The sequence below is a fragment of the Ichthyophthirius multifiliis genome (assembly GCF_000220395.1).
Source record: "Ichthyophthirius multifiliis unplaced genomic scaffold scaff_1120509250843, whole genome shotgun sequence".
In the NCBI taxonomy this organism is placed as follows: Eukaryota; Ciliophora; class Oligohymenophorea; order Hymenostomatida; genus Ichthyophthirius; species Ichthyophthirius multifiliis.
The window spans coordinates 56,796-83,430 of NW_004086446.1; the positions used below are offsets into that span (position 1 = coordinate 56,796).

At 18.1% G+C, this 26,635-nt stretch overlaps 7 protein-coding genes across 7 annotated transcripts, besides 38 other annotated features; 5 read left to right on the forward strand and 2 right to left on the reverse strand. All coding sequences in view use genetic code 6, as the record gives it.

Moving 5' to 3' along the window:
* The first annotated feature begins 128 nt into the window (after positions 1–128).
* Positions 129–167: a microsatellite.
* A 497-nt stretch (positions 168–664) lies between these two features.
* Positions 665–724: a microsatellite.
* A 70-nt stretch (positions 725–794) lies between these two features.
* Positions 795–846: a microsatellite.
* Positions 847–955: 109 nt separating this feature from the next.
* IMG5_099580 (hypothetical protein) lies at positions 956–1,784 on the forward strand. Its single transcript, XM_004035368.1, has one exon. It carries the CDS (start codon positions 1,349–1,351, stop codon positions 1,730–1,732), a length of 384 nt encoding a protein of 127 aa, XP_004035416.1. The 5' UTR covers positions 956–1,348; the 3' UTR covers positions 1,733–1,784.
* Positions 1,487–1,540: a microsatellite.
* Positions 1,557–1,584: a microsatellite.
* A 215-nt stretch (positions 1,785–1,999) lies between the features above and the next one.
* Positions 2,000–2,048: a microsatellite.
* Positions 2,016–2,076: a microsatellite.
* A 27-nt stretch (positions 2,077–2,103) lies between these two features.
* Positions 2,104–2,160: a microsatellite.
* Positions 2,161–2,512: 352 nt separating this feature from the next.
* Positions 2,513–2,554: a microsatellite.
* Positions 2,528–2,602: a microsatellite.
* Positions 2,562–2,608: a microsatellite.
* A 1,540-nt stretch (positions 2,609–4,148) lies between these two features.
* IMG5_099590 (solute carrier family 30 zinc transporter, putative) lies at positions 4,149–5,314 on the forward strand (the record flags this gene model as incomplete). The annotated part of the gene is made up of 2 exons (XM_004035369.1): positions 4,149–4,809; positions 4,860–5,314. 2 exons carry the CDS (start codon positions 4,149–4,151, stop codon positions 5,312–5,314), a joined length of 1,116 nt encoding a protein of 371 aa, XP_004035417.1.
* A 412-nt stretch (positions 5,315–5,726) lies between these two features.
* Positions 5,727–6,724, reverse strand: IMG5_099600 (hypothetical protein; the record flags this gene model as incomplete). Its single annotated transcript, XM_004035370.1, has 2 exons — positions 5,727–6,246; positions 6,618–6,724. The coding sequence occupies 2 exons, from the start codon at positions 6,722–6,724 to the stop codon at positions 5,727–5,729; spliced, it is 627 nt and encodes a 208-aa protein (XP_004035418.1).
* Positions 6,225–6,268: a microsatellite.
* Positions 6,231–6,269: a microsatellite.
* Positions 6,232–6,269: a microsatellite.
* Positions 6,437–6,479: a microsatellite.
* A 2,199-nt stretch (positions 6,725–8,923) lies between the features above and the next one.
* Positions 8,924–8,987: a microsatellite.
* Positions 8,988–10,406: 1,419 nt separating this feature from the next.
* Positions 10,407–10,441: a microsatellite.
* A 1,764-nt stretch (positions 10,442–12,205) lies between these two features.
* Positions 12,206–12,250: a microsatellite.
* Positions 12,251–12,427: 177 nt separating this feature from the next.
* Positions 12,428–12,454: a microsatellite.
* Positions 12,455–12,691: 237 nt separating this feature from the next.
* Positions 12,692–12,732: a microsatellite.
* A 79-nt stretch (positions 12,733–12,811) lies between these two features.
* Positions 12,812–12,842: a microsatellite.
* A 321-nt stretch (positions 12,843–13,163) lies between these two features.
* Positions 13,164–13,246: a microsatellite.
* A 6-nt stretch (positions 13,247–13,252) lies between these two features.
* Positions 13,253–13,301: a microsatellite.
* Positions 13,302–13,340: 39 nt separating this feature from the next.
* On the forward strand, positions 13,341–14,162 carry IMG5_099610 (hypothetical protein; the record flags this gene model as incomplete). Its single annotated transcript, XM_004035371.1, has 2 exons — positions 13,341–13,565; positions 13,605–14,162. 2 exons carry the CDS (start codon positions 13,341–13,343, stop codon positions 14,160–14,162), a joined length of 783 nt encoding a protein of 260 aa, XP_004035419.1.
* Positions 14,163–14,816: 654 nt separating this feature from the next.
* Positions 14,817–14,867: a microsatellite.
* Positions 14,817–14,874: a microsatellite.
* Positions 14,875–15,238: 364 nt separating this feature from the next.
* Positions 15,239–15,297: a microsatellite.
* Positions 15,298–15,502: 205 nt separating this feature from the next.
* Positions 15,503–15,617: a microsatellite.
* Positions 15,505–15,582: a microsatellite.
* Positions 15,510–15,576: a microsatellite.
* A 47-nt stretch (positions 15,618–15,664) lies between the features above and the next one.
* Positions 15,665–15,750: a microsatellite.
* Positions 15,665–15,833: a microsatellite.
* Positions 15,737–15,784: a microsatellite.
* A 58-nt stretch (positions 15,834–15,891) lies between the features above and the next one.
* Positions 15,892–15,950: a microsatellite.
* Positions 15,951–16,335: 385 nt separating this feature from the next.
* IMG5_099620 (hypothetical protein) lies at positions 16,336–21,854 on the forward strand (the record flags this gene model as incomplete). Its single annotated transcript, XM_004035372.1, has 8 exons — positions 16,336–16,738; positions 16,789–18,124; positions 18,624–18,817; positions 18,865–18,941; positions 18,997–19,717; positions 19,770–21,046; positions 21,267–21,712; positions 21,766–21,854. The coding sequence occupies exons 1-8, from the start codon at positions 16,607–16,609 to the stop codon at positions 21,852–21,854; spliced, it is 4,272 nt and encodes a 1,423-aa protein (XP_004035420.1). The 5' UTR covers positions 16,336–16,606.
* Positions 20,813–20,878: a microsatellite.
* Positions 20,976–21,008: a microsatellite.
* Positions 21,854–21,898: a microsatellite.
* A 177-nt stretch (positions 21,899–22,075) lies between these two features.
* Positions 22,076–22,163: a microsatellite.
* IMG5_099630 (protein kinase domain protein) lies at positions 22,163–23,312 on the reverse strand (the record flags this gene model as incomplete). Its single annotated transcript, XM_004035373.1, has 3 exons — positions 22,163–22,198; positions 22,344–22,884; positions 23,140–23,312. 3 exons carry the CDS (start codon positions 23,310–23,312, stop codon positions 22,163–22,165), a joined length of 750 nt encoding a protein of 249 aa, XP_004035421.1.
* Positions 23,313–25,535: 2,223 nt separating this feature from the next.
* Positions 25,536–25,582: a microsatellite.
* Positions 25,583–26,037: 455 nt separating this feature from the next.
* Positions 26,038–26,364, forward strand: IMG5_099640 (hypothetical protein; the record flags this gene model as incomplete). Its single annotated transcript, XM_004035374.1, has 1 exon — positions 26,038–26,364. The coding sequence occupies exon 1, from the start codon at positions 26,122–26,124 to the stop codon at positions 26,362–26,364; it is 243 nt and encodes an 80-aa protein (XP_004035422.1). The 5' UTR covers positions 26,038–26,121.
* Between the last annotated feature and the right edge of the window lie 271 nt (positions 26,365–26,635).

Here is a 26,635-nt window from a genome sequence, read left to right on the forward strand (position 1 = left end):
AAATGTATATTATATATTATTTTTATAAAATTATGAATTATTAAAAATAATAATTAATTAACAAAATTTATTACATATATATTTAATATATATTTTATTTTTAATTTTTATTAAAAATAAACAAAAAAATATATATATGTAATTTTATATATGTATATATATTTTATTTTTCTATTTTGTTAATTATAAATTATATAAAAAATTTTGGATAATAAATTTAAAAAAATAATGAAATAGTATAACTCTAAATCTCACAATTAATAAAGCTAAAGAAAAATCATAATAACAAAGAGTAAATAAGTTGATTATTCTAATTTATATTAACTTATATGTCTAATATCTTTATCTTTATTCTAATTTTTATTTTAAATAAAATAATTTATTTTAATTGCTTTCCTATTTTAAGTTATTTTATTTATTGATTCTTAATATAGACCTATTAATTATATTCATTATATAAAAATATTTTCTTTGTGCTAAATATTTGTAAACATTTCCTAATTTCTATTAGGAAATAATATATTTGAATTGAATTTGTATGGAGAATTTAAAATAGTAAATTACACGTATATATTTTGCTTAGTTATATAGATTCTTTATGTCAGTTGTATTTATTATAAATAAATAATGAGTAAAAGAAAAATAAAATTTTTTAAAAGAGGAGAATAAAATAATTAATAATAATAATAATAATAATAATAATAATAATAATAAAATTAATAATTTTTAGAATAGTCATAATATTTAAGTTACAATAAATATTAACATATAAAATCAAAATAAAATAATAATAATAATAAAAATAATAAATAAAAAGTTATTTAATAAAAAAATAATAAGAAGTTAAAATTTTAAAAAAATTAATAAATTACGAAATTATATTCTATTAAAGAACTTTAAGAAAATGATTTTGATTAAGACTTTTCGAACAACTCTAAAGATCAATTGCAATATATTGAAACTCCTTAAAAAGATTAATAATAAAATTAAGATGAAAAATTTGAAGCTTTTGAGGAGTGTCATACTGAGTTTTTTGTGAATGATTCATAAGAAGGAATTAATAATTTACTATTTGAAAACACAATAATTAGAGAAGAAGAAAAAGAATTATAAATAAAGAATAATAGTTAATAGTTTAATTTATCCCTAAAGAATAATAATTTAACTAATATAAATAATGAAGAATTCGAAAACTCAACAAATGATGAGAGTCATTTTACCTCTATAAATAGTAATTTTGCTTCATATAATTCTGGATTTTAATAAACTTGTAATAATCAAGTGAAATAATAAAAATGTAATAATTAAAATAATAAAGAATAAAATTAAACAGGATAGAAACAATTTAATGAATCAAAATGTTATGAAGAATTTTAAATTTAAGAAAATGAAGGATTTAATAATAATAATTGCTTATATTAGAAATAAGATAACTAATATACAAAAGAAAAATAACAAGAATAAGAGTAAGAGTAAAAGCAAGTGTAAGAGCGTGAGCAAGAAATATACAAAGAGTGTGAGCAAGAAATAGATAAAGAGCAAAAACAAGAAAAGGAAAAGAGAAAGAGAAAGAGAAAGAGAAAGGGTAAGATTAAATCTAAGAGTTAGTGTAAGAGTAAGAATAGGAAAAATTAAAAGAAACTAGATAATAATAACAATTATAATACTGCTTTAAATTATAATTCGAAAATTAATAAGTTAATATATATATTAACGACTTCTTTTAATTTGATTAAGCTTTTGAAGAATAATGTTTTTAAAATTTTATTTCAAATAAAGAATTCATTCTTAATTCTAAAATAAATATTATACATTCTCTTCTTAATAATAATTAAAATTCTGAATTTGATAATTTGTTTTAATTTTATTTATAAAATTATTGCAAATAATTTTATCAAATTTATTCTTAAAATTGATATAGATATATATAAATAATAAACATTTCTGCAATTATATAAATATGGATTATATATATATATATAAATTTAATTATTATTAATTTAATTTAAATAATTTTTTATTTATATTTTTTTAATTTATTTATTTTTGATATCTTTATTTATTTTATATTATTTTCCTCTCAAAATTAAAATAGATAAAATAAAATTTAATTTTTAAATACATTTAAATTTCATTTTCAAAAACATTTAAATTTCATTTAAGGTTTATTAAATAATATTTTTTTTTTTTTTTCTCATTTATAATTTTTTTAAGCAATCATTTGTATGCTTTTTAAATTATTTTTTATAAATTTTACATTTAAATATAATTAATTTGCCAATATATATCTATTTATTTATCTATTTTTATTTTATAAAATGAATATATACTTTTTTAAAAATTTAAACTTAAAATATAATTTTTTTAATAAAAAATGCATTAGTTTATTTATCATAAAAAAAAAAGTTGAATATGTAATATATTTCAATATAATTTTTTTTATTATAAAATGAAATGATTAAATATATATATATATATAGCCATTATAATTATTTTTTAAAATTAATTAAAATAATAAATATTTTTCTTTATTTTAATAATTATATTTTTTTATAAAGTACTTTTATTTTATAATATTATTTTATTTTATTATATATATTTTTATTATATCTAAAATATTAATTTTTTAAATATATTAAATAAAATATATATTTTATTTAATATTTATGTAATCTAGAAATGAATTATTTTTTTAAAAAAAAAAATTGATAAAAAATTATTTTGTTATAATTTATTTATCTAATATAAAAAAAAATATATTGATATTATATATATTAAAAAAATAATATTTTGTTTTTGATTAAAGGAATATAGAATTATTTTTAATGCAAATATTTTTCATATATAAAATAATTTTATTTTTTTATATAAAATAAGAATAATGTTAAAACTAATATTTTAAAATGCACTTCAAATATTTACCTTTGTTTATTTTAAATAATAAAATTAATTAAATAAACTAATCTAATCTAATCTGATTACTTTTTTTGTAATTTTTGTTTATTTTATTATCAAAAATTAATTTCTGAAATCATTAAATACTAAAATAATTAATACTGAGAATGTAAAAAAATAAAAATAAATTTAAATGGAATTATTTATTTATTTTATTAAATAGCTTTTTAAATTAATAATATTAATATTTTTAACTTCTATTAGCCAAATAATATATTTGTATCTTTTAATAACATTCAAATTTGTAATGTAATAAAATATATATTTTTAATTTATATTAAAAAATAATAAAAAAGAATTGATATAATTAATCATGTCTTTTGCATTTTAAAATATTTTTATTAAGCACATTAGGAATAATAGGAAGAAGAAATTATAACTTCTTATAAAAGCGTAAATTAACAAAAATTATTTTTTTAAAAAAAAATAGAAAATAATTGCATTTATATAAATTATTATTGCATTCTCAATATTTGCAAATGAAGTTGGAATCAACAAATTATTATAAACTTTAGGATTAATAATTTTATATTAAACATGCTAAAAAGGAAAATAGGTATTTATTTAGAAATCTAGATTAGATTTAAAATAAATTAATAATTTTACTGTATTTGGAAGTTTAATCACATATTTCATATTATTTTTAGGAAATGTAAAATAATATTAATTTAATTAATTTTATTTTAATAACAAAAAAGAGTTTGTTTGATTAAAATAAAAATAATGGATTAATCCTAATTTAGTAAAATAGTATTGCCTTAAATTTAATAGTTTTATTCTCTCTTTGTTATTTTTTAGATTAAAGTTTAAAAGCAAAATTGAATGAAAATCATAGATCGAGATATTAATCATTAATAGTGTGGATTTATATTATTGTATTTTATCTATATCAAGATAAAAATATTAATTCTCTACTCTTGTAATTATTATTATATGGTATTCTTAGTTTTTGTGAAATCATAAATTTAAAAGATTCTTAATTTACTAATTTAATAGTATCAAAAAAAGAAGGTTCTAATCCTTTAATAAGAGAACAAAATATAGAATTATATTCAGAAGTTTCGTTTGCAAATTTTATTAATCATATATAAACAAATAAAGATAGTAAAAAGTTAATTTTGATGTTAACGTAATAAAATAATATTTAAAATAAAAATATATATAAAAAAACTAATAGATTCAGTTTTACATTTATGTTTGTCGAATTAATATATGGACTTCTATCTAATAGTTTAAGCTTAATATCAGATTCTGCACATATGCTTTTTGATTCAAGTGCTTTAGCAATAGGATTATATGCAAGCTTTATGTCAAAACTGAAATCTTCAAGTTTATATTCATTTGGATTTTAAAGAATATCCGTTTTATCTGGATTTATTAACGGACTTTTTTTAGTTTTTGTTGCTTTCGATATCCTTACAGAATCTGTAGAAAGAATGTATGCTCCTTAAGTTGTTCTTTCTGAATAAATGATGGTTGTTTCTACTCTTGGGCTTATTATTAATATAGTTGGGCTTTGCTGTTTCCATGAACATGCTCATGCACATTCTGAAGATGAAGACGGAGGAGGATGTTCTCATAGCCATCATCATCACAATGATTATAAATAAAATAGTCATGAAAAATTATGTGATCCAAAAAATCATCATCATGATCATGTCCATGAAGATGAACATCATCATTATGAAAACGATTGTAAACATGACGATCATGCTATTCACCATCATGAAAATCATACTGATCACCATCATGAAAATCATGATGATAATGAGCATCATCACCATAAAAAATAGCATGACCACGATAAAGAAAATGGGGGGCATAACCATCATCATCATGATGATAACTTAACAGGTAAAAGTTACTTATAAATATTTTTTTTTTATTTTTTTTATTAAAAATAGGTGTATTTTTACATATTTTGGCTGATGCTTTAGGAAGTGTGGGTGTTATAATTTCATCATTACTTATACATTTTTATGGTTGGTACGTAGCTGATCCTATTACTTCTTTTATTATATCTTTTTTCATTTTCTTAAGTGTTTTCCCTTTGCTTAAATCTTCACTAAGTATTATTTTACAAAGCTATAATTCGAATAAATATAACAAAGACTTAGATTATATAATTTAAAAAGTAAAATTATTTATTTTTGATAAATTTATTAATAATAAAATAAAAGCTTAATTCACATAAAAATATCGAAAACTTCCAAGAATTTCATTTATGGGCTTATACTTCAAAATAATTGATCTTTTCAGTTAAAATTATGATAAAATAAGAAAAAAAAAGATTTAAAGTTCTCAAATATGTAAAGTAACTTATAAAATAGTTTCCTAATATTAAATATTATACGATTGAAATTCTTTTGTCTGAATAAATAGATAATTCAAATAATGTTAAAGAATAGATTTAGTTTGAATAACAATTAGAAATAGTTAGTAATGGAAGTGGTAAAAAAGAAATAAGCATCTAAAACTTTGATATATAAGATATCTAAGATGTAGATTATATTTGAATTGATTTTTATCGAAATATATTTAATTTTTTGGAAAAAACAAAAAATATAAAAAAAGTATTAATTAATTTTTTTCATAATAAAATAAAAATTTATAATATTTAGATATTATAAAGAAATATATATATAATTTTAAATATTTAAATAAAAAAAAAATCAACAATACAAAAAAATTTACAAAACTAATTATTTTTTTGTTTGAATTATCCAAATAAAATAACTATTAAAATTATATTAATAAAAAAAAAAAATTCTTCAAATAATTCCGATTTTGCTTGCCAAACTTAAAGAGTCACAATCAGCGCTTAATCTGATATAAGCTTTTTTTGATCCTTTAACAGTGTTAAGTGTGTTGATACTTCTTACCTTAACATTATGGAGTTTTTCAAAAGCCTTCTTGATTTAAGGTTTAGTGGCTCTGTTGTGTACTAAGAAAACCATTGTATTTTCATCTTCCATTTTCTTCATAGCTTTTTCAGTTGTTAAGGGATGTTTAACTACAGCATGATTTTCTAAATGGTTGGAAAGTTTAAGATGAGCTCTTACTGTTCTTTAATATTTAGGGGCTCTTGGCAATTATAATGTTTTGGGACGGTAAAATCTAGCTCTGGTATGGGTTTTATGACTTGATACTGAGGTTCCCTTTTTGGCGGCCTTTGCTACTTTAGTTGCTTTTGAAACAGCGGCAGGTGCTCCTTATTTTGAAACGGTTTTTGGTTATTCTTTTGTGGTAGGTTTGGTATCTTTTGCCAATTTTCTTTTTTTCTTTTTTTATCTTTTTTTTTTTTACTTTTTTTTGAAGATTTTTATTTTATTGTAAATATTTTTTTTTAATTTATATTTTTTTTAAAGATAATTTTAACTTTAAATTATTTAATTTAATTTATCTTCGTTTGCATTTTTTTTTATTTATAAAAAATAGAATTGAATAGTAATATAAATTTATATTATAAATAACTAAAATAAAATAATATATAAATATATTAAGTAATATATAAATAATTTATAGTTAAAAATATATAATAGTTTTACTTTAATTTAAGCTGATAGCTATTAATTATTTAATAGCAACATTATTATCAAGTTGGTGTATTTTATAAAGAAAATGATTAAGGGTGGAATGTTTAAATTTGTAAAATAATTCACATATTTTTGACATCTCCATATTTAAATTCCAAAGTTTTAATTAAATTCTATAATTTCACTAAGACATCTAGTTTTATTACATCTTCGTGTGCGTTCTCGGCTTACATATCATCATTAAACCATATTTATATTTTACGCTATTTTGTATTTAATAAATATAAGTAAGATTCAAATATTATTTATAAAAAATATATATTTCAGGCATATGACCAAAAATGCATTTAATATATCAATATCTATCTATATTATTATATTATTAGTTTTTCTCAATTAGCATGAATATCTTGGACATCTCATTACCAAATTTTATAATTATAATCTCTTTTTAACTAATCTTATAAAGGAAGAAGATTTAGCTAGTTCTAGAAATTCTTGAATGCAAACAATATCCAAATATAAAAATATAATCCTATTCTTATTTAAATTTTTTTATCTCTTACTATATTAAACAATTTAGATTTAATTTTTTCAGATCCTAAATTTTCATTTATTTATATTGAAATGAGCTGAATGTACTTTTGTTTCAATATTTGCATATTTTTTTTTTGATTTTTTTTAATAAGTAATGTTTTAATTATATAATAAAAATATAAAAATTTAAAAAAAATTCGCTTTATATTTAAATTAAAAAAAAAATGAATAAACATATTACAAATGAAAAATTGATTGGTGATATCCAAGTTTGCAAAAATTGTAAAGATCATTAATGGTGTACTAGACATGATGAATAAAAATACAATACAGTATATGAATCAACCAAGTAAGCAATATCTTAAGTAAATCCAAACATAATTATTACGATGAATAATTTTACAAAAAATCCGAAACTAGGAGCATTCGAAGTTACTTGTAAAGGTTATTTACTTTATTCTAAAATAAATACTGGAACTTTCCCCAGTGTACTTACGTAGCTAATATTATTTTAAAATTTTCGGATGATTATTAAAATAATAAAAATCTTGATGGATATAATTATATTGGTTAAGATGAGAATAATAATAAAAATAATAAGTTTACTGAAATGAAAAATATATCATTATTCAGGAAAAGGTAATTGCATTAACTAATATTAAAATATAATTTCTGCCATATTTGGATAAGGAAAACGAATATTAGAATAATAAAATTAATAAAAAATTCATTTAATTATTGTTAATAATTCCGAACTTAATAATAAATACCTTCTAAGTAAAATAATACTGTTATTTATTATAAAAAACTGATAAAGAAAATTCAATTAACTGTTTACATTAAAAAAATTTATAATTTATTAATAGTTTTCTAAAGAATTAAGAAAACTTTATGGATGATAAAAGTGAACTTTTTTTTAAATAAAATAATTAAATTCTTAATGAAAATAATAAAGAAGACTTATTTTTATAAGATTAAAATTTTAAAAATAATTTCAAGTTTTTAGTAAAAGATAAATAATTTTTTTAAAATAATAATAAAAGCATTTAATAAAGTAATTAAGATAATTAAAATTTCGAAATTAATGATAACTCTAATAATCCTAAAATAAATAATATTCAAATAACGAATAGTTAATAATGCTCGCAAAAAAAAGGGTCCCAAAATTTAGCTATATAAAAAAATAAAACAGATAACAAATTTTTGTAAAATTCTAAATATAAAGAAGAATAGTTTTTTAAAAAATAAGAAAATTTGACTTAAAAAAATTCGGAAAACAATATGTTAGAAAATTATAATCCTTAAAATAAAAATTATTGCGAAAGTTCTTAATTTTTATAAAAAAAGGAAAACTCTTTCTTTAAATATTTATAATAATAAAAAAGATAGTCACAAATAATAATTCATTATAGGTACTTTAAATAAAAGGGAAAAAAAATAGTTTTTGGAAGAATTTTAAAATGAAAATATGTATAAGTAACTTTAAAATATTGATGTTAATTTAGCATATTTATAAAATAGATGCTATTAGGTAAATAATAGCTAATTAAATATGTTAAAACATGATTAATTAATTAATTAGATCTTATAAAATATTGAAGTTGAAAATGACGAAAATAATGAGGATTAAAATATCAGCTATTAATAATAAGAAAATTAAAATGAATAGGGAGATGAAAACTAAAATAGATAAGAAGATTATGAAAATAAAGATGCACAAAAATAAAAATAAGATAAAAATCAATAAAGTTAAAATTTATATTATAATGATAATAATGGTAATATAGAATATGAAGTAAGCTAGATTAATTATTGAACAATTTTATTTTGTATATGAAATATTATATATATATATAAATTGTTTATTTTACTATTCATAAAAGTAATGAAAAAAAAAAAAAAATTAATATATATTTTAACATAAATAAAAAAAATATAATATTATTTTAAATTAAATAATAAATGAATAATCATTAAATAAGTCCTATTTATTGATTATACTGATGAATAAGTTATTTAACTTTAATTCTGATATAAATAGAGTCACAAAGTATAAGTTCTTCAAAAAACTTCATTAAAAAAGCTATATGTCCTTTAGAATTATTAAACAATTTATTTTCTTAGAATTTATTAGAGAACTTGAAATTATTAACTTTAGAAATTTAAATCGTTAAATCTTCTTAAAGTGAGATTTCTTCAAGATTTTAAAGAAGCATGATTATATTTTTTTCAAGTTTTTACTATTTTTTAACAAGATATTTTTCAAATATATATTCGGATAATTCAATTATAATATTAAAAAGGCTAATATTATCTAATTGCTTATTCTTTGCTTTTTCTAATATCTTTTCTAGGCAATAATATCCTATTTCTAAGGTATTTTCCGATAATACAGTTTTATATATAATTTTTTGAAGACTTTCCATGTTTAAAATATCTAAGTTATCTAATGCATAAAAAATAAGATTTTTTTCGTGATTAAAATATAATTCTTATTATTATGGATTCAATGCTGAAATTATAGTTTCTTAATTCAAAATTTCTAGACTTAATGTAAATAATTCATTAAAAAATTAGTATGTTTCTGTATTTCCAACTTCTTTACTACAAGCTTCTAGGAAGTTTTAAGATTAATTTATCCAAATAGGATTAAAGTGAGTATTTTACTACAAAAACTATATATAAAAAGTATTATATTTAATTTTTTAAGAAGAAAAAACGCCAAAAAATATAGTCATGTTCAGTAGATTTTGTGAGGCATTAAAATATAGTTGGTAGAAGATGTAAGAAATTAATAGAAAATTAATTTTATTCGAATAATTTTTTAACAAAAGTTATAAAAGGAACTTAATAAGTAGAAAGTAGTGTAAAAATAGTAGAAAAATGTTCAAAATTATTAAAAGAATTTTAAAGGGGAATAATTTTATTAAGCAATAATAAAATAGGCTCGATTAAAGGTAAAAATGTTTCATGCTTCTACAAAGAAAAAGTTTAAATCAAAGATTTTAGAAAATCTATAGTTTTAGGCACTATTTTTACCAAAGAAAATTCGCCAGAAAGATTCTCATCTAGCCTTTCAATAATGGTCTGAAGTTCTTAAAGAAGTAAGCCTAAAAAATTAGGATTTTTTTGGAAAAAAACAAGTAAATTTTATAGCGATAAATCAATAATTTCATATATTTAAAAACTAAGGAAATCCGAAAGAATAATAAAATATAAAGATATACACTATGAGGAATTTTAAGGAATTTATAAGTATTTTTCCACAATCGAGTCTAGTATTTTGAGTAAAACTAAAGATGTGTTAATCCATTCTTATATAGGATAATTAGAATCATAATTTTAAATCATTTAAAAAATATGTTTAATTGTTTAGGATGATATTTAATAGATATTGATATTAAATATATATTCATTCCAGAAAAAAAGAGGAAAAAAATCAACAGAATTCAATATTATTTCAGAAAATGCTTTTAATGATTATTCTCTTAATTAATTGTTAGAATGAAACGATATTTAAGATAATGAATAAAAGATTTTTTGTGAATTATCAATTAGAATTTCCTGATTTTCTTAAAATGAATATGCTTATAACAATTCAAAAAGCTTCAAAAGTAAAGGACATGAATGATAAAGTATATTCTCGATATTATTTTGTGTTATGAATATGACTAAAGTTTGTATATACATGGAAATTTCCTCAATTTTAGGATTGTTAATATTATTTATTATCTATATATAATTTTGGAAATTTTAAATGAGTAAATCTATGTTTTTAGTAGGATTTGTAAATATTTAAACTAATTCTTTTTAGATTAATATGTTAATTTTTTAATATATTTTGTTAGCGACAATGTTACTTTTCAGAAAAATAAGAAATAATAATATCACTCTATTAATCATCTTCTAATTTATTTTATATTGAATTTTCAGAACTATCTATTTTTTAAAAACAATCTTCTTATTTTTATAAAGAAATTTATTTTTTTAAATATTTGTTAATAATTTGTATTAGTTTTTCTTGAATATTTTCTAAGTTTTTATCGCATGAATCACAAGTTAAGTTTATGAAAACTTTTATTGCTTGTAATTTATATTCTAATTTATTTTATTCAAATACGCTTTGATTAAGTTTTCGAGAATATATAGAATTTCTTATATTCTAAAATGTTATTTGCGCAAATTTCATTTACTTTTTCGAACAAATATGTATAGAAAGGTAATGCTTCTTCAGAACTTGTTTTTTCTTCTATATTAGGATCAAAAAGTAGCAAAATTTATCCTTAAATAATTTTTTTTAATAATTCTAAAGGAAATTACTAAGTTTTTTTATAAAAATTTAATAGCCTGATTATTATTAAATCTTCTTTTTCAGTTTAAGTTAAGTTTTTTTCATCAATTTAATCTGTTTCTTCTATTTATTATGGCTCGATTATGTCATGGCACATTTTAAGATATTTAAATGTATTTTTAATAAGTTACTAATCAAAAACAGTATGAAATTATTCAAAAATAACCAGAAAAAGTTTACTATTAAGGAAAAAACCATTAGAAAGTTCTTAATACTCTTTAAATTAATCTTTTATTATAACTAGTAGGAATAATTTATGAAAAAAAGATTCAGGTTTATTTTATGAAGAAAGAGAAAGTTTTAAAAGTAAAAGAAAGTAAGGTATTATTGGAGAATTTAGATAATCTTCGAAATAATTTATTTCTATTAAAAGATTATGCCAATCTTAAATTAAAAAATATAATTCTTCTTATACATAAGATAAAACTTCTTTAGTCAAAAACTGTTTAAAATTTAATATTATATCTTCAAATAAAATATAAAATTCATATTATGTGAGCTATTTTATTTCTTATTGATGATATATTTACATAAAAGAATGTTTTGTTTAAACTCGTTTCTTGGGAAAAATTAAAGAATGCTTTTTTTCGTTTATTTATTTAATTAAAGGATTTAATATTTCTTTAAATAACTATATCAATAAATCTGGGGATTATAATAAATATTGAGATTATTCTTTTGACTAAAATATATAATTAATTGCTTATAAAGTTAATATTTTTGTATAAGAGTTTATTTTAATTGAATTTAAGTGAAATATATATGATAACTATTATTTCGAATTAATAAATGTATGAATTAGCAATTCATTTATTTTCAAATCTTTTTTTTTAATATTTAATTTTAATTTTTTAATTATATTTTACATTTTAATTAATTTTCAGTTTCTAAATTAGGATTTTTATCAATTATATTTTATAATATTTAGGTTAAACCTATATGTAAGTTATCAAAATTTTATTATTAATTTTGTTTAATTTATTAAATATTGTATTTTGCTTATTTAATTAATAAAAAACATACTTCAAAGCCTTTTTTTTGATAAATATTATAATTTTTTATTTATAATTTTTTACATAAATCTTAACAAATTGCTTTATTTTCATGCCATTATGGAACTCTTTTTTCGGCTAAAAAATCAACAAAGTCTTCAAAAATTTAATAAAATATTTATGGATTTGCTTATTCTAAATTTTAAATCATTTATTCTAATATGCTATAATTTAAATTTTTTATCATATTATTATCATATGAAGAATAAATATATATGGATATAGTAAACAAATCAGATATATATTTGAATTAAAGAGCTTTAAATAAATTAGGGTTTATTAAATGAAATAGTGTTTATTATATCTTTATACATAATTATTACTTTTTTATATATGTTATTTTCACTAAATATTATAATATTTGATTGTAGTTTTCTAACTTTTTATAATTTTTTTTTTAGTAATTTTTTTATATTTACATTTTTTAACAATTAAAAATTCATAATTCTATTCAAAAAATTCAGAAAATTTAGATTTGGTTTTTATTTTACTATATTTGTGCATATTTAAAATATTTGATTAAGCTTTTAAAATGGAAAATCTTCACTATGATTTTACTTTCTTAATTTCTCAAGAATGTTTTGGAATTTAGTAATTTCCTTTTATTTAATTTAATTATATTTATTATATAAAAAATTTTAAACCTATTTTAGCTAAGTATATTTTTTTTTTATTTAATTTTAAAAGGACTTTAATTCTTCTATTAATATATCTATTTATTTGATATTCATTTTTATTTTTTTTTATTTTTAGGAAAATATTATATATAATATATTTATGTTTTATTTTATTTTTAAGAAAATATTTAAATATAAAAACAAAAATATTATTAATATTATTAATAAATATTAATAAATATTAAAAAATTAAAAGTTAAATTTATTTATTTGTTATTTAATTAAAAATAAAATGTCATTTACTACATTTAAAAATCTAAAAATTGGAAGAAAACATAGGGAAAGAGGATAATTAAAAGAAAGGGAGCATTTAGGTTTATTAGAAAAGAAATAGGATTATAAAAAAAGAGCGAAGCATTATCATAAAATAAACGATATTTTAAATAATTTAAAATAAAAAGCAAGACTTAAAAATGATGATGAATTCTATTTTAAAATGCAAAGGGCTAAAATTATTGTAATTTTATTTTTTAATTAATTTATTAATTTTATTAAGGATGGTAAACATGTAGAATAAAATTAAGAAGACGAAAACGAAGATTTTGATAAAAATGAATTTAAGTCTTTAGTAAAGGCTAAAAATATGAATTTAATTAAAGTTTAAAAACATAAAGACATGAAATAAATTTAAAAATTATAAGCTCAATTGCATAATTTAGAAGGACCTAAAATGAACTAATAAAAATATTTCGTTGATTCTAAAGAAGAATTTGATAACTTTTAAATTGAAAAAGATAATTAAATTTTAAACTAGCCTGAGAATTTAGTATTTATTTTTAAAAAAATATTTATTTAACTATTTATTTTTTAATAAAGGAATAGGAGAAATCATTATAAAGAAAAATTAAAGAATCTTATAAAAAACTTAAAAAAGTATAAGAGAATCATGAAAAAATGGAAAAAGCATATATTAAATTGGATTATCAAAAAAATTTGTTAGTAATATTTATCTATATATTTAAAATACAAAAATTAATAGAAAAAAGAAAAAAGAAGAATAAGAAAATATAAAAATGGAGAAGTAGCTAAATTTTTCAGAGAAAGAAAAAGATGAATAAAAATTTAAATTTAAATATTTTTTATTTATTAAAATCTAAAATTATTAATATTTTTTTAATAAATTAATTTTTATAGATTAAACTTTCATTATTTATAATTTAATATTCTTACTTATTAAAAAATAAATTAAATGAGAAATCATATATATATATTTTTTTTATTATAAATATTAATAATAATAAATAAAATTAAAATTAACTTTTTCTAACAAAAAAATATGTTACTTTTTATCTTGGGACTCTGTTTTTTTTTTTTAAAAAAAAAACTCGATTAAATAAAAAAACAGAAAAAATCGCATTAATTCATTTAAAAAAATTGATCTGTAATTTTATAATATTAATAAAATAAAAATATAATTTTTCTAAAAATAAATAGATGTTTTATTTAAATTTTCATATTATTATAAAATTACTTCAGTATTTAATAAAGAAAATATTATAAAAATTATAAGTACTTTAGTCAAAGTAACGATTAACCAAAAATGAAAATATATCATTTATAAAATTAAAAATAAAAAATAATAAATAATATGAATTAATTTAAAAAAAATATAATAATTAAAAAAAAATGGATAAAATAAGAGAAAAAATAAAAAGCTTAAATTGTTAAATACACATAAATAATGACATTACATTCTATTATGTGAAACTTAAACATAGTATTTAAAATTATTTAAAATATTATATAAAATTATTATAAATACTATAATTTAATTTCAAAATTAAAAATTTTAAAAAATAAACAGAAGAAATAAAAAAAAGCAAAAAGTTTTGCAAATTTAGTAGAATCAATTTTAAATAAAAAAAATATTAAGAAGAATAGATAAAATATCAAGCAATGTATATAATATAAGAATACTGTTAAGCAGATATTTTTTTGAATTAGAATCAAATTAATGTAGATTTCCTTAAGTGATTGTTAAAGATTATAATCATTAGTTGATTAAAGTTATAGAATTTTAAAATTCAAATGGAAATCTTATAGATAATTAAAACAAGTAAATTACATGTTAGATAAAAAATTTGATATTAATATTGCAGATTTTTAACTTGTTACTTTATTAATAAGAATAAATAAAAAATGATTTCTCAAAGGTAAATGTAAAATAAAATAATATTTCTAAAATAAATATCATAAAATTTAATTTTGGAATTTATGATGATATTTTTAAGCAATAGAAATCTTATAATTAAGTTATCTGTTATTTAAACTTAAAATTGTAATAATAAATAAAATAAAAATAATTTGTATAATAATGAATGTGTTAAATTGTATTAATCTAAATTATAAAAAATAAATATAGAAATTATTAGATTATTAAATTTAATATTTGATTTAAAAATATTAAAAAGTAAAAAAAAATTTAAAAAAAAAAAAAAAAATATTATTAAAAATAAAAAAAATTATTAAAAAATTAGAAACAATAAATAAAAGTATAATTAAAAATAAATTAATTTAAAATATAAAAATTATAAAAATATATTTTAATTATAGAATTATTTATTTATTTATATATTTATATATTTATATATTTATTTATTTATATATTTATATATTTATATATTTATATATTTATAATATTTTATTTTTAATTTTTAATTTTAATTATTTTTTTTATAAAATTATTTATTTCATACATTTTAATAATTATTTATTTAATTTTATAGTTTAACTTTATAATTTATTCAAGTTTTTTTATTTATTAAAATCATATATTTTTTTTGTATTTTTTTAATATTTTATTTTCATAAATATCTTTTACTTTTTAAATATTATATTTTTTGCTTATCATATTTTTATAAATTATAAATATATATATATATATATATTTTTTATAAGAATTAATTTTAAGAATATATATATGTTATTAATTGTATTATTAATTAATAATCTTATTTTTTGTAATTTTATATATTTATTTTAAATTCATATTTTATTAATAATATAATACAATAGTTAATTTTTTTTAATATATCATACTTGCTTTTCATATAACTTTATAATTATTTTTAATAATTTATTAAATAAAATAATTTATATTTGTTTCTATTATTTAAAAAGTTAAATTTTATAGACATATTTAAAATAATATAGATATATTTTTTAAAAAAAAAGATAAATTAGATAATATAAAAAACACTTTAAATTTTGAGTTAAAATAATAAACCAAATTCATCTTCAATATCTTTAATAGATAAATTAGTAAATTAACCTTAAAGCGCTACATATTCGGATGAGCGCCAATTTTGGTCAATCGAAAAGGCAGCTAATGGTACAAAATATTATTACAATAAGCAAACAAAAGAGTCTTAATGGGAAAAGCCTGAATGTTTAAAAACATTAGAAGAAAAATAAAACTAAACTGATTGGTAAGAATATACAAAATCAGATGGAAGAGTATTTTATTATAATAAAAAAACAAAGAAATCTTAATGGAATATGCCTCCCGAATTAAAAGTATTAAAATAAAAATAAGCTGAAGAACGTAAATTAAAAGAATAATAAGGAATTATTGATGAAGAAGATGAGGAAGAGGAAGAAAATCAAGGTCCGACTGATGAATAAAAGAAAGTAAAAAAATAGTATACATAAAATTAAATTAAAATATTATAAAATTATAGGAAAACGATCAAAGATAATTCTTAGAAATGCTTAGAGAAAAACGAATTAACGCGAGTATAAGATGGGATCAGACATAAAAAATGTTATAGAATGATCCAAGATGGAAATTAATAAAATAAATCAGTGAAAAAAAGAGATTATATCAAGATTTTGTTTAGAAAATAAAAAAATTAGAGAGATAAGAATAATAAAATAAAACTGACAAAGCAAAGGAAGATCTTGTTTAATTATTAGAAAGTTCAAATTTAAATTCTTTATGCAAATATTATAAAACAGCTTAATCTTTAATACATGATGTTAGATATAAAGCCGTAGAAGAAAAAACAAGAGAAATAATATTTTAAGATTATTTAGATAGGCTTTTTGAATAAGAAAAGGAAATTTAAAATGCAAATAGATAAATTCATGGCGAGAAATTATTAAAAAAACTCTAAGGGTTGATTGGGGAAATTAATACTCAATTTAGATGGGCAGATTTTGTTGAAAAATTCAAACATGATGAAGACTATAAAGAATTACATGATTTGGATAGAATAAATGTTTTTTCTGAATACATGTATGAATTAGAAAAATAAGAATATGAAGAAAGAAGAAAAAATAAAAGATATTAAGAAAGAATTAATAGAGAAAATTTCAGAGAATTACTAAGAAATAAGATTTCTTAAGGTGAAATTGATCATAAAACTAAATGGAAAAAATTCGTATAATAAATTAAAGATGAACCTGCATTTTTAAATATGCTTGCGTAATCTGGAAGTAGTCCTCATGAACTTTTTGAAGATTAATAAGATATTCTTATTGAAAATCATAGAGATATGAAATCCGAAATAAAATAATATATTAAATAAACAGAAATGAAAGTTGTAGCAGATATTACTTATGATGATTTTATTGAAAAAATGAAGTCTTTGAGTGTTTTTATTGCTTTGGAAAAATATTTGAAAGATTTTTACTACCATTATTTTATTCGAAAAGCTAAACTTAAAGATAAAGAAAATCAGAAAAAACACAAAAAATCATAAAGGAAATATCTTAAATTCTTAAAAACACTTACTCAGCTTAATAAAGATAATTTTTTTAAAGATTTTTAAGAAATTATTACTAATGAGTTGGGTGAAGAAATTAATTCATAAATTCCTTTATGGGAAAGAGAAGAAATATTTAAAGAATATGTTGAAACTTTAGACAATGAATAAAAGCTTTAATAATAAGATGATCAATAATCCGTTAATAAAGATGGAGAAGAAGGTGAGATATCAGAAAATGCTTAATATAATAGAAAAGATGATAATTTTGGTAAAAAAAAAGACAAAGATTACTCAAGTGTATCAGAAAGTAAAGAAAATAAGAAAAAAAGAAAAAAAAATCATCATTCAGACTCATATTATTATAGATAAGAAAAAAAACATCGTAAAAAAAAACTTAAGAAATAATAACATTCAAGTAGTGATTTTTATTCGGATTGAAAAAAATATTATAAAAATTCTTTTTCTTTTTCTATTTTTATTTATATTATATATATTTTTTTTATTTCGAATAAATATAAAAGTATATATTATATTATTTAACGAAAAGTAAAAAATATACAATTATTAAAAAAAATAAAAGTATGTCAAACGAAAAAATAAAAATACGTTTTACTTCTTTAGATATAACTGCTCTAATTTTTGAACTAAAATAAAAATTAGTTGGATTAAGAGTATCCAATTTTTATGATTTAAATTAAAAAACATATTTATTTAAATTCGCTAAAGGCGAAAGAAAGGAATTTCTATTAATTGAAAATGGTTTATAATATTTTTTAAATAGAAAATAAAAAAAATTAAAAAAAAAGGTATAAGATTTCATACATCAGATGCCATATAAGAAAAAAGCAAAATGCCTTCAGGTTTTACAATGAAGTTCAGAAAATATATTCGTTCTAAAAGACTTGAAGATATTAAGCAAATAGGAGTTGAAAGAGTTGTAGTTTTGACTTTTGGAAGTGGAGAAATGACTAATCATATAATATTAGAATTATATTCTAGCGTATATTTTTTTTATTGTTTTAAAAATAAAATAATAAATTAAAAAAGGGTAATATTATCTTAACTGATAAAGATTATCAAATTATTCTTTTAATAAGATAACATTAGTTTAATGAAACTATTAAGTAAAAATATAATGTATAACACAAAGCAGGTTTTTTTAATATTTTTTAAAAAAAGAACTGCCATAGGTGAAAAATATCCTTTTGAATATGCAGCAAACCTATATTTAGAAAAATTCGATTTAGCTGAAGAAAAAATAATAAATTTAATAAGAGAAAATGAGGAAAAAAAGTATTATAAAGATGAAGAAGATGAAGAAAAAGATACAAAAAAGAAAAAGCAAACACAAACACAAAAAAAAAACAAAAAAGAGACTAATATGCCTCAAAAAGCTTTAAAATTGCGAGAAATAGTATTTAAATTAGTTCCTTCTTTACATAATCCCGTAATTGATCATATAATTTAACTTGAAGGATATAATCCAACAGAAAAGGTGGGTTTAGAAAGTATAGAAAAAGTTCAGAAAGTTGCAAATAAATGTAAAGAACTAATAATTGAATTCTAAAAAAAAGGACATTAAGGTTATTTGGTGATATCTGAAAAGGAAAAAGCAAATTATTTTGAGTTTTCTCCTTTAATTTTGAACTCTTATTAAGGAAAGCAAATAGAATAAATGGAATCTTTTAATGATTGCATAAATAAATACTTTTAAAAAATGAGTAAGAAAATAGAAGAAGAGTAAAAAGAAGATGTTGAATCTATTGCTTGGAAGAAATATCTAAACATCAAAACCGATTAAGAAAATCGAATAAAAAAATTAAAAGATGAGCAAGAAGAATTCATAACTAAAGCTTAGTTAATTGAAGAAAATTATCAAGATGTTGAAGCTATTACAAACGTAAATAAAAATAAAAAATTTAATAATTAAATTTTAAATTTCTTTTATCTAGATTTTAAAAACTATGAAATCATCTGGATTAGCTTGGGATAAAATAATAAAAATGATAAATGAAGGAAAAAAATAAGGAGATCCTTTGGCAAACTTAATTCATTAAATAGACTTTGAAAACAATGAAGTATCTATTTACCTAGGATTTATAGACGATTAAATGTCTGAATTGATTCCTGTTAGCGTAGATATTTATCAATCCGCACATTAGAATGCTAGAAACTATTATGAAAATAAACGTAAGAATGTGTTAAAAGAAAAAAAGACACTAGATGCTACCAAGACAGCTTTAAAATAAGCTGAAAAGACTGCTTTGAAAGAAATTGAAACCCAAAAACATAAAACAATGCAACTAGTAAACGTCCGTAAATAATATTGGTTTGAAAAATTCTATTGGTTTATTACTAGTGAAAACTATTTAGTTATTTCTGGAAGAGATAGTTAATAAAATGAAATTTTGGTTAAAAAATATATGAAAAAAGGTGATATCTATATGCATGCAGATTATCATGGTGCTGCCTCTACACTTATTAAAAATCCACATAAAGATTCCTCTTTTATATCTTAATAAACTATCGAAGAGGCTGCTGTAGCTACTATTTGTAGATCAAAAGCTTGGGAGGCTAAAATTATAGCATCCGCTTGGTGGGTTGACAGTCATTAGGTAAGTAAAAGGGCGGAAACTGGAGAGTATTTGCCATCAGGAAGTTTCATGATAAGGGGAAAAAAGAATTTTGTATATCCATCAAGAATGGAAATGGCATGTACTATTTTGTTTAAGTTAAATGATGATTCACTTGAAAGACATTTAAATGATAGAAAAAGAAAAGTTAATGAAGAAGTAATTTCAAAAGATAATTTAAATAATCAGATTAAGGTAGAATCGGCTTTAACTGAATAACCTTCTTTAGTAGAATAATCTTCTTAAATAGAGACTTCTTAATTGCTTGTTTCAGAATTAGAAACTACTATTGTTAATTTAAATATAAAGCCTACAGAAGGAATGTAGAAAAAATAATAATAAAATCAAAAAGGAAAACAACAATAAAAAAATTAAAAAGATAAATCATAAATAAATCAAAAAGATAAATAGTAAAATAATTAAAAAGAGACAAAATAAAAAGGAAATTAAAAAAAATAAACTTCAGATGATGATGAAAATGATAATAAAGATGATTATAAAAATAATGTAAATTTACCAAGAGGAAAAAAAAATAAAGTAAAAAAAATGAAAGAAAAATACGCTGATTAAGATGACGAAGAAAGAGATATTAGAATGTAACTTATTGGTGCTTAAAAAATGAAAAATATTTTACCAAATGAAGATTTAGCTTTTGAGAAGAAAGCAAATAAAAAATTTTAAAAAGAAACAAAATAAAATTAAGAAGAAATCTAAAAAAAATAAGATGATATAATTATTGAAAAAAATACTCAAGAAGAAGAAAAAAACTTGAATATGTAGAACAAAAATAGGATAAATAAGAAAATAATAATTAAGTTCAAGAGGAAACAAAAAATAAGATGAAGAAAATTAAAAAGATGCTGAAATTGATACCAATTCTTCTGAGTAAAATGAAGAAGATGAAGAAGAAAAAGAAAAAAATGCTGCAGAATTAAATAAAGTAGAAGAAGATATTCAAGAAGAAATTATTAATAGCGAATTGTAGGATCTTTCTAGATTAGTCACTTTTGTCTATCCTGAAGATACTTATTCTAATTGTTTATTAATGTGTGCTCCTTTCAATACTATTAATCTTTTAAATAGTAAGTTTAAAATTAAATTACTTCCTGGTAATTTAAAAAAGGGAAAGGCTGGAAAATCTGTTATCAATTTCTTTTTAAGCTAAAAAGATGCAATAAATCAAGAAAAACCAATAATAAAAGGAATACCTGAATAAGAAATTATCAATTGTTTAGTTGGAAATGTTAAATTAGGAGGAGCAGGTAAATCACTATTTTAATAATAATATATATAAAACATTGTATAATATAAATAGGGATATAGAAAATAAAAGACAAAGAAAAGTTAGCAAAAAAATAAGCTAAAAAATAAAAAGAATAACAAGAAAAACAAGAGAAAAAATGATTAATAATATATATAAATTAATATTTTATATAAAATAAGAATATTTATTTTTTATTTTTTTTTATTTAAATTCTTTCTTATTTTTCAATAATTTTAATTATAGCTTGTATTATAAACTATATTACTTATATTTGTTTTTGCATTATTATTTATTAATTACAATGTTTTTGTTAATGTTTATTATTAAGATTGTATAGGTTATTTCCAAATAGCTTTTACAATATTATTATTATTATTATTATTATTATTATTATTATTATTATTATTATTATTATTAATATTTTTGTTATTATAATTACTATTATTATTCACTTTATTTAATTTTTAGTTACCTCCATCTATTTCTATATTATTATATAAATCATTTTTATTATTTTTTTATACGTAATTATTATAATTGCTTGAATCTTTTTAAAAATTATAAAGTATATGGCCTCCAATCATTTCCTTTTTATATATTTTAAAATTTAAATAAAATATATATTTTACATTATCGTTTGTATTATTGGTTCTTAAAGGAATTTTATTTTATTTATCTTGAATTTTCCAATCCCAAATATAATCATAAGAAAATCCATTTAAATCCATTAAGTCTTTAAATAATTTTCTACATTTTATATAATCAGGTTTATCAGTAAATCTTAAAGATTTAGTATAGTTTAAATATTAAGTAAATTAATCTGGAAGGCCTTTACAAAGTTCTTCAACACTAGTCTATTATTTTTTAATTTTAATTTTTTCGTATTTTTCTTTCTTATCTTTAGCTCTTATATTTTACCAAGGTAAACTTCCTTTCAAGAAATAAATAAATAGATATGCTAAACTTTCTAAATCATCTCTTCTTGCTTATTCAATACCAACATGAGTATTAACAGATGCATATCTTGCAGTTCCTGTGAGGTTTTTCCCGTCTTTATAGGGAATATGTTGATTATCTTTTTAATATCTTTTGGCAAGTCCAAAATCAATCATGTAAACAATAGATTCTTTTCTCCCTATTCCCATAAGGAAATTATCTGGTTTTATATCTCTATGTAAAAAATTTCTTGAATGTAAATATTCAACCCTTTATAACATTTACTCCGCCAACATCAGAACTGTTTTTAATGAAAAAAGCCTTTTAGTTTATGTAAATAAGGTTTCTAATGATTGTCCTAATAAATCAACTATCATTATATTATATTCGCTTATTGTATCATAATAATAACATTTTGGAATACCTTATATTATCTTTTGTGAATTATTATGAAGATAATTATATAGCTTTGCTTCATAAATAATTTACGGATGTTTTGTTGTGTATTTTTCCAATTTACAGGCATATTCGATATTTTTTTTTATATCTATTACTTTATATATTATGCCAAATGCACCACTTCCTAGTTTTTCCTTTAGCTTATATTGGTCGAGAAACAAGGTTCCTTCAAGTTTATGTGGATCTAATTCTTCTTTAACCATATTTATATATTTTTAAAAAATTTTTAAAGTTTTTCCCTTTTTTTAAAAAAAAAATTTAAACAAAATTTAATTTTTTTTAAAAAAAAGAATAAAAACATTAAATAATAGAAAATATGGGTAAAAAAATATAATTTTTTTTTCATTTTTAAACTTAATTTATAAATAAAAAAGAAATTAGAAAACAAATATAATTATTAATTTTTATTTCTATAAAATTTCTTCTATTTAAATAACATAATTTTCTCATGGTATACAGAATCATATAATGGTAAATACATTTTAAATTCACTATAGAGGGGGAAACTCATATAATTTTTTATATAGATTTAAAATATATATAATTGTTGCTTTTAAACACATGAAATAAACCGAATTCAAAAAAGTCTTCTTCTTGTTATTAATTATTAATTTTAGGTTATTGTCAATATTATAAATTTTAATAATTTAATCTTTTATATTTTTTATTATTTTTTAAATTCTAAAAATAATAATAAGTTTTCTTTTTATAATTATAATTTTTATTGCATCCTTCCTTTTAATTAAAAATATAAAATATTTTTAATTTTATGAGATTAAAACAATAACTTTATAATCGCATGTATTACATAAATTAAGTTTTACAAATTTATTGTTTATTAAATTAACAACCTAAAACCTGAAAATGTTTTAATAAATAATACATATGTATTATATATCTCTAGAAAGAAAAAAAATTCTAGTAAAAGTATTTATTTTTTTAAGTTTAAACAGCACGTTAATAATTTTATTTATTTTATCATTAATATTTTTTTATTTATTTTCTCTTTTATTATAATTAATTTTTCATCTTTTCTCTTTTTTCACATTTTTATAATCGAAATCTTCTCTAGAACAGCCATCACATGAACATATTTTATTATAACTTTTTTCTAAGAAAATTTTTCGAAAAATCAAAAGGATTAGAAAATTACTATGTTTATCTTCAAAACATTTTCTGCGAAACTTTTTTATTTTCATTTCTTAAATATTTCTATTTTTAGTTACGATATTTAGATTTTAATCTTATTTTAAACTTTTATTTCGATATGAATAAATTGAAGGAGTTGGTGATCTTGAAAAATATAAAGAGCTTACATAATCTTAAGAATGCAGGGTTCTGCAAGGGTATAACTAATTTAAATAATATGAAGGCCTTGATTATTTAAAACTTTTTCTTTTTAGATGATAATGCTTATCTACTAAGACTTTTTTTATACTATTATAGTTTTTTTGATTTTTAAGTTGTTATTTTACTATTATTTAAATAATTTAAGTTTGTTTGTGTGTGTTTTTTTAAAAAAAATAATAATAAATACATTTCATGTAAAATTTAAATTTTCGAGTGAAAATATTATATTTAATTATATTCCAATGTCATAATCTTAAATTGAAATAATAATTATTTTGTATTTTTTTTAATTGATAATGTCCATATTAATTTGAAATTTTTATAATATTCTTTTTTTAAATTTATAACTAAAACATATTAATAGTAATATATGGGTCAATAATTTCGAATATTTATGCTTGTTAATACATAAAGTAGTCCGAAATAAACAAATAGGAAAAAAAAAAAATATAGATTATATTAGAATCTTTATATAAGAATAAACATATGAAAATAAAGAGATAATATCTTTTGATAAATAAAAAAACTAAATTAAAAAATTACAAATAAAAATTATAAATGAATTATATAAAAATTAGTAAATATATAAATTATACAGAAACAAGTATAGATAATCAAAAATTAAATTATGATATACAATTTTTAAACATCAAGATGATGCAATTTAAAGAAGGTTTCAGTGGGTTTCAGTGTTTAAATATGGTCCTTTTGCTCCTAAATATAAAGGATAATATAAAGATAATAAAGCTCAGGTATATTTTTAATTTTATCATGCACATAAAAATTATTATGAGGTATAATAGATTAATGAATGATAATGTTAATGAATATGGTATTTATACTCATTTTGATGTTTCAGATTATTAGAGATATATGTAAAATGAACTTTGGGATGGATATAGTCTAACTATGAATAATATTATAAAAATTGATAAAAGTATGGATAAAATAGAAGAAAATATATATTTTTTTTTTATAATATAATGATAATTAATAAATTACAATTATAAATACTGAATAAATAATAATAATATGCATGGAAATAGAATTTGCTCTTGACATGCCTAAAGAAATATAAAGGGGGAAAGGGGGAAAGGGGGAAAGGGGGAAAAGGGGAAAGGGGAATATTAATATTATATAAAGCATGGCTTTGAAATTTATATTTGGTCTGACTGCAGAAATATCAATGTTAATGGGAATTAATAAAAGTATTAAAATATTAAAAATACTTTTTTTATTTTTAATATTTAAAAATTCAATCAACAATAAAAAATGGATAACGCCTTTTTTTTTTGAATGAGTTTACTAAAAGATAATGTGTAATTGACTTTATTTTTTTATTGAGTTTTTTAAATTTTTTTTTTAAAAAAATTAATATTTTAATTTTTATATAAAAAAGATATTTATAAAAAACAAAAAAAGCTTAATTAATTATTTTTTTTTATTTTTTTTAAATGATCTAAGTACTAAACTATGTAAAAACAAATCCAAATATATAAATAGAAAAATATTGTATTGGATAATCTATAACCTTCAAATATTGTTTATTTTCATCAAAGAAACGACTTTTTTTAAGTATCGAGAATAAATTATTTCCAAACAAAAGGCAGTTAGAAAAATTAGATTGGTTTGAAGAATTAGTAGTATGTGATTTAAAAATAGATGATATTGGTTATTTTGCATATATATTAATATATAATGGCATATTAATTAGAATTCCTTTCGGAATATTTTGTAATGAATAACTTAAAAAAGAATGGAACACTTAAATATAATAAATAAATTATAATATAGAAGAATTGGGATAAAAATGGTAATAGATAAATATATTAAAAGAAGTAAAAATAATAAGAATAAATTAGGAAGTTAATTAAATAAAGAATACTTTTGATTTAAAAGAAATGAAAGGTTTTTAAATTTAAAATGATTCTTTAAAAATTTTTATTGGAATGCATTTGTGGTAAACAAATAACAATAGATACTTTGCTATTTTTTGTTCATAAAAAGGAATTCTAATATTCATGTGTTTAATTAATTTTTAAATAGTAAAAAACTATTTTCATATTTTTATTTAAATAAAAAATTTAAAAGTATTTAGCTTTAAACATATAATGTGAAATAAATGATAGCTTTTTAATTGAAACTTAAACAAAAACTTATTTACTATTTAAATATA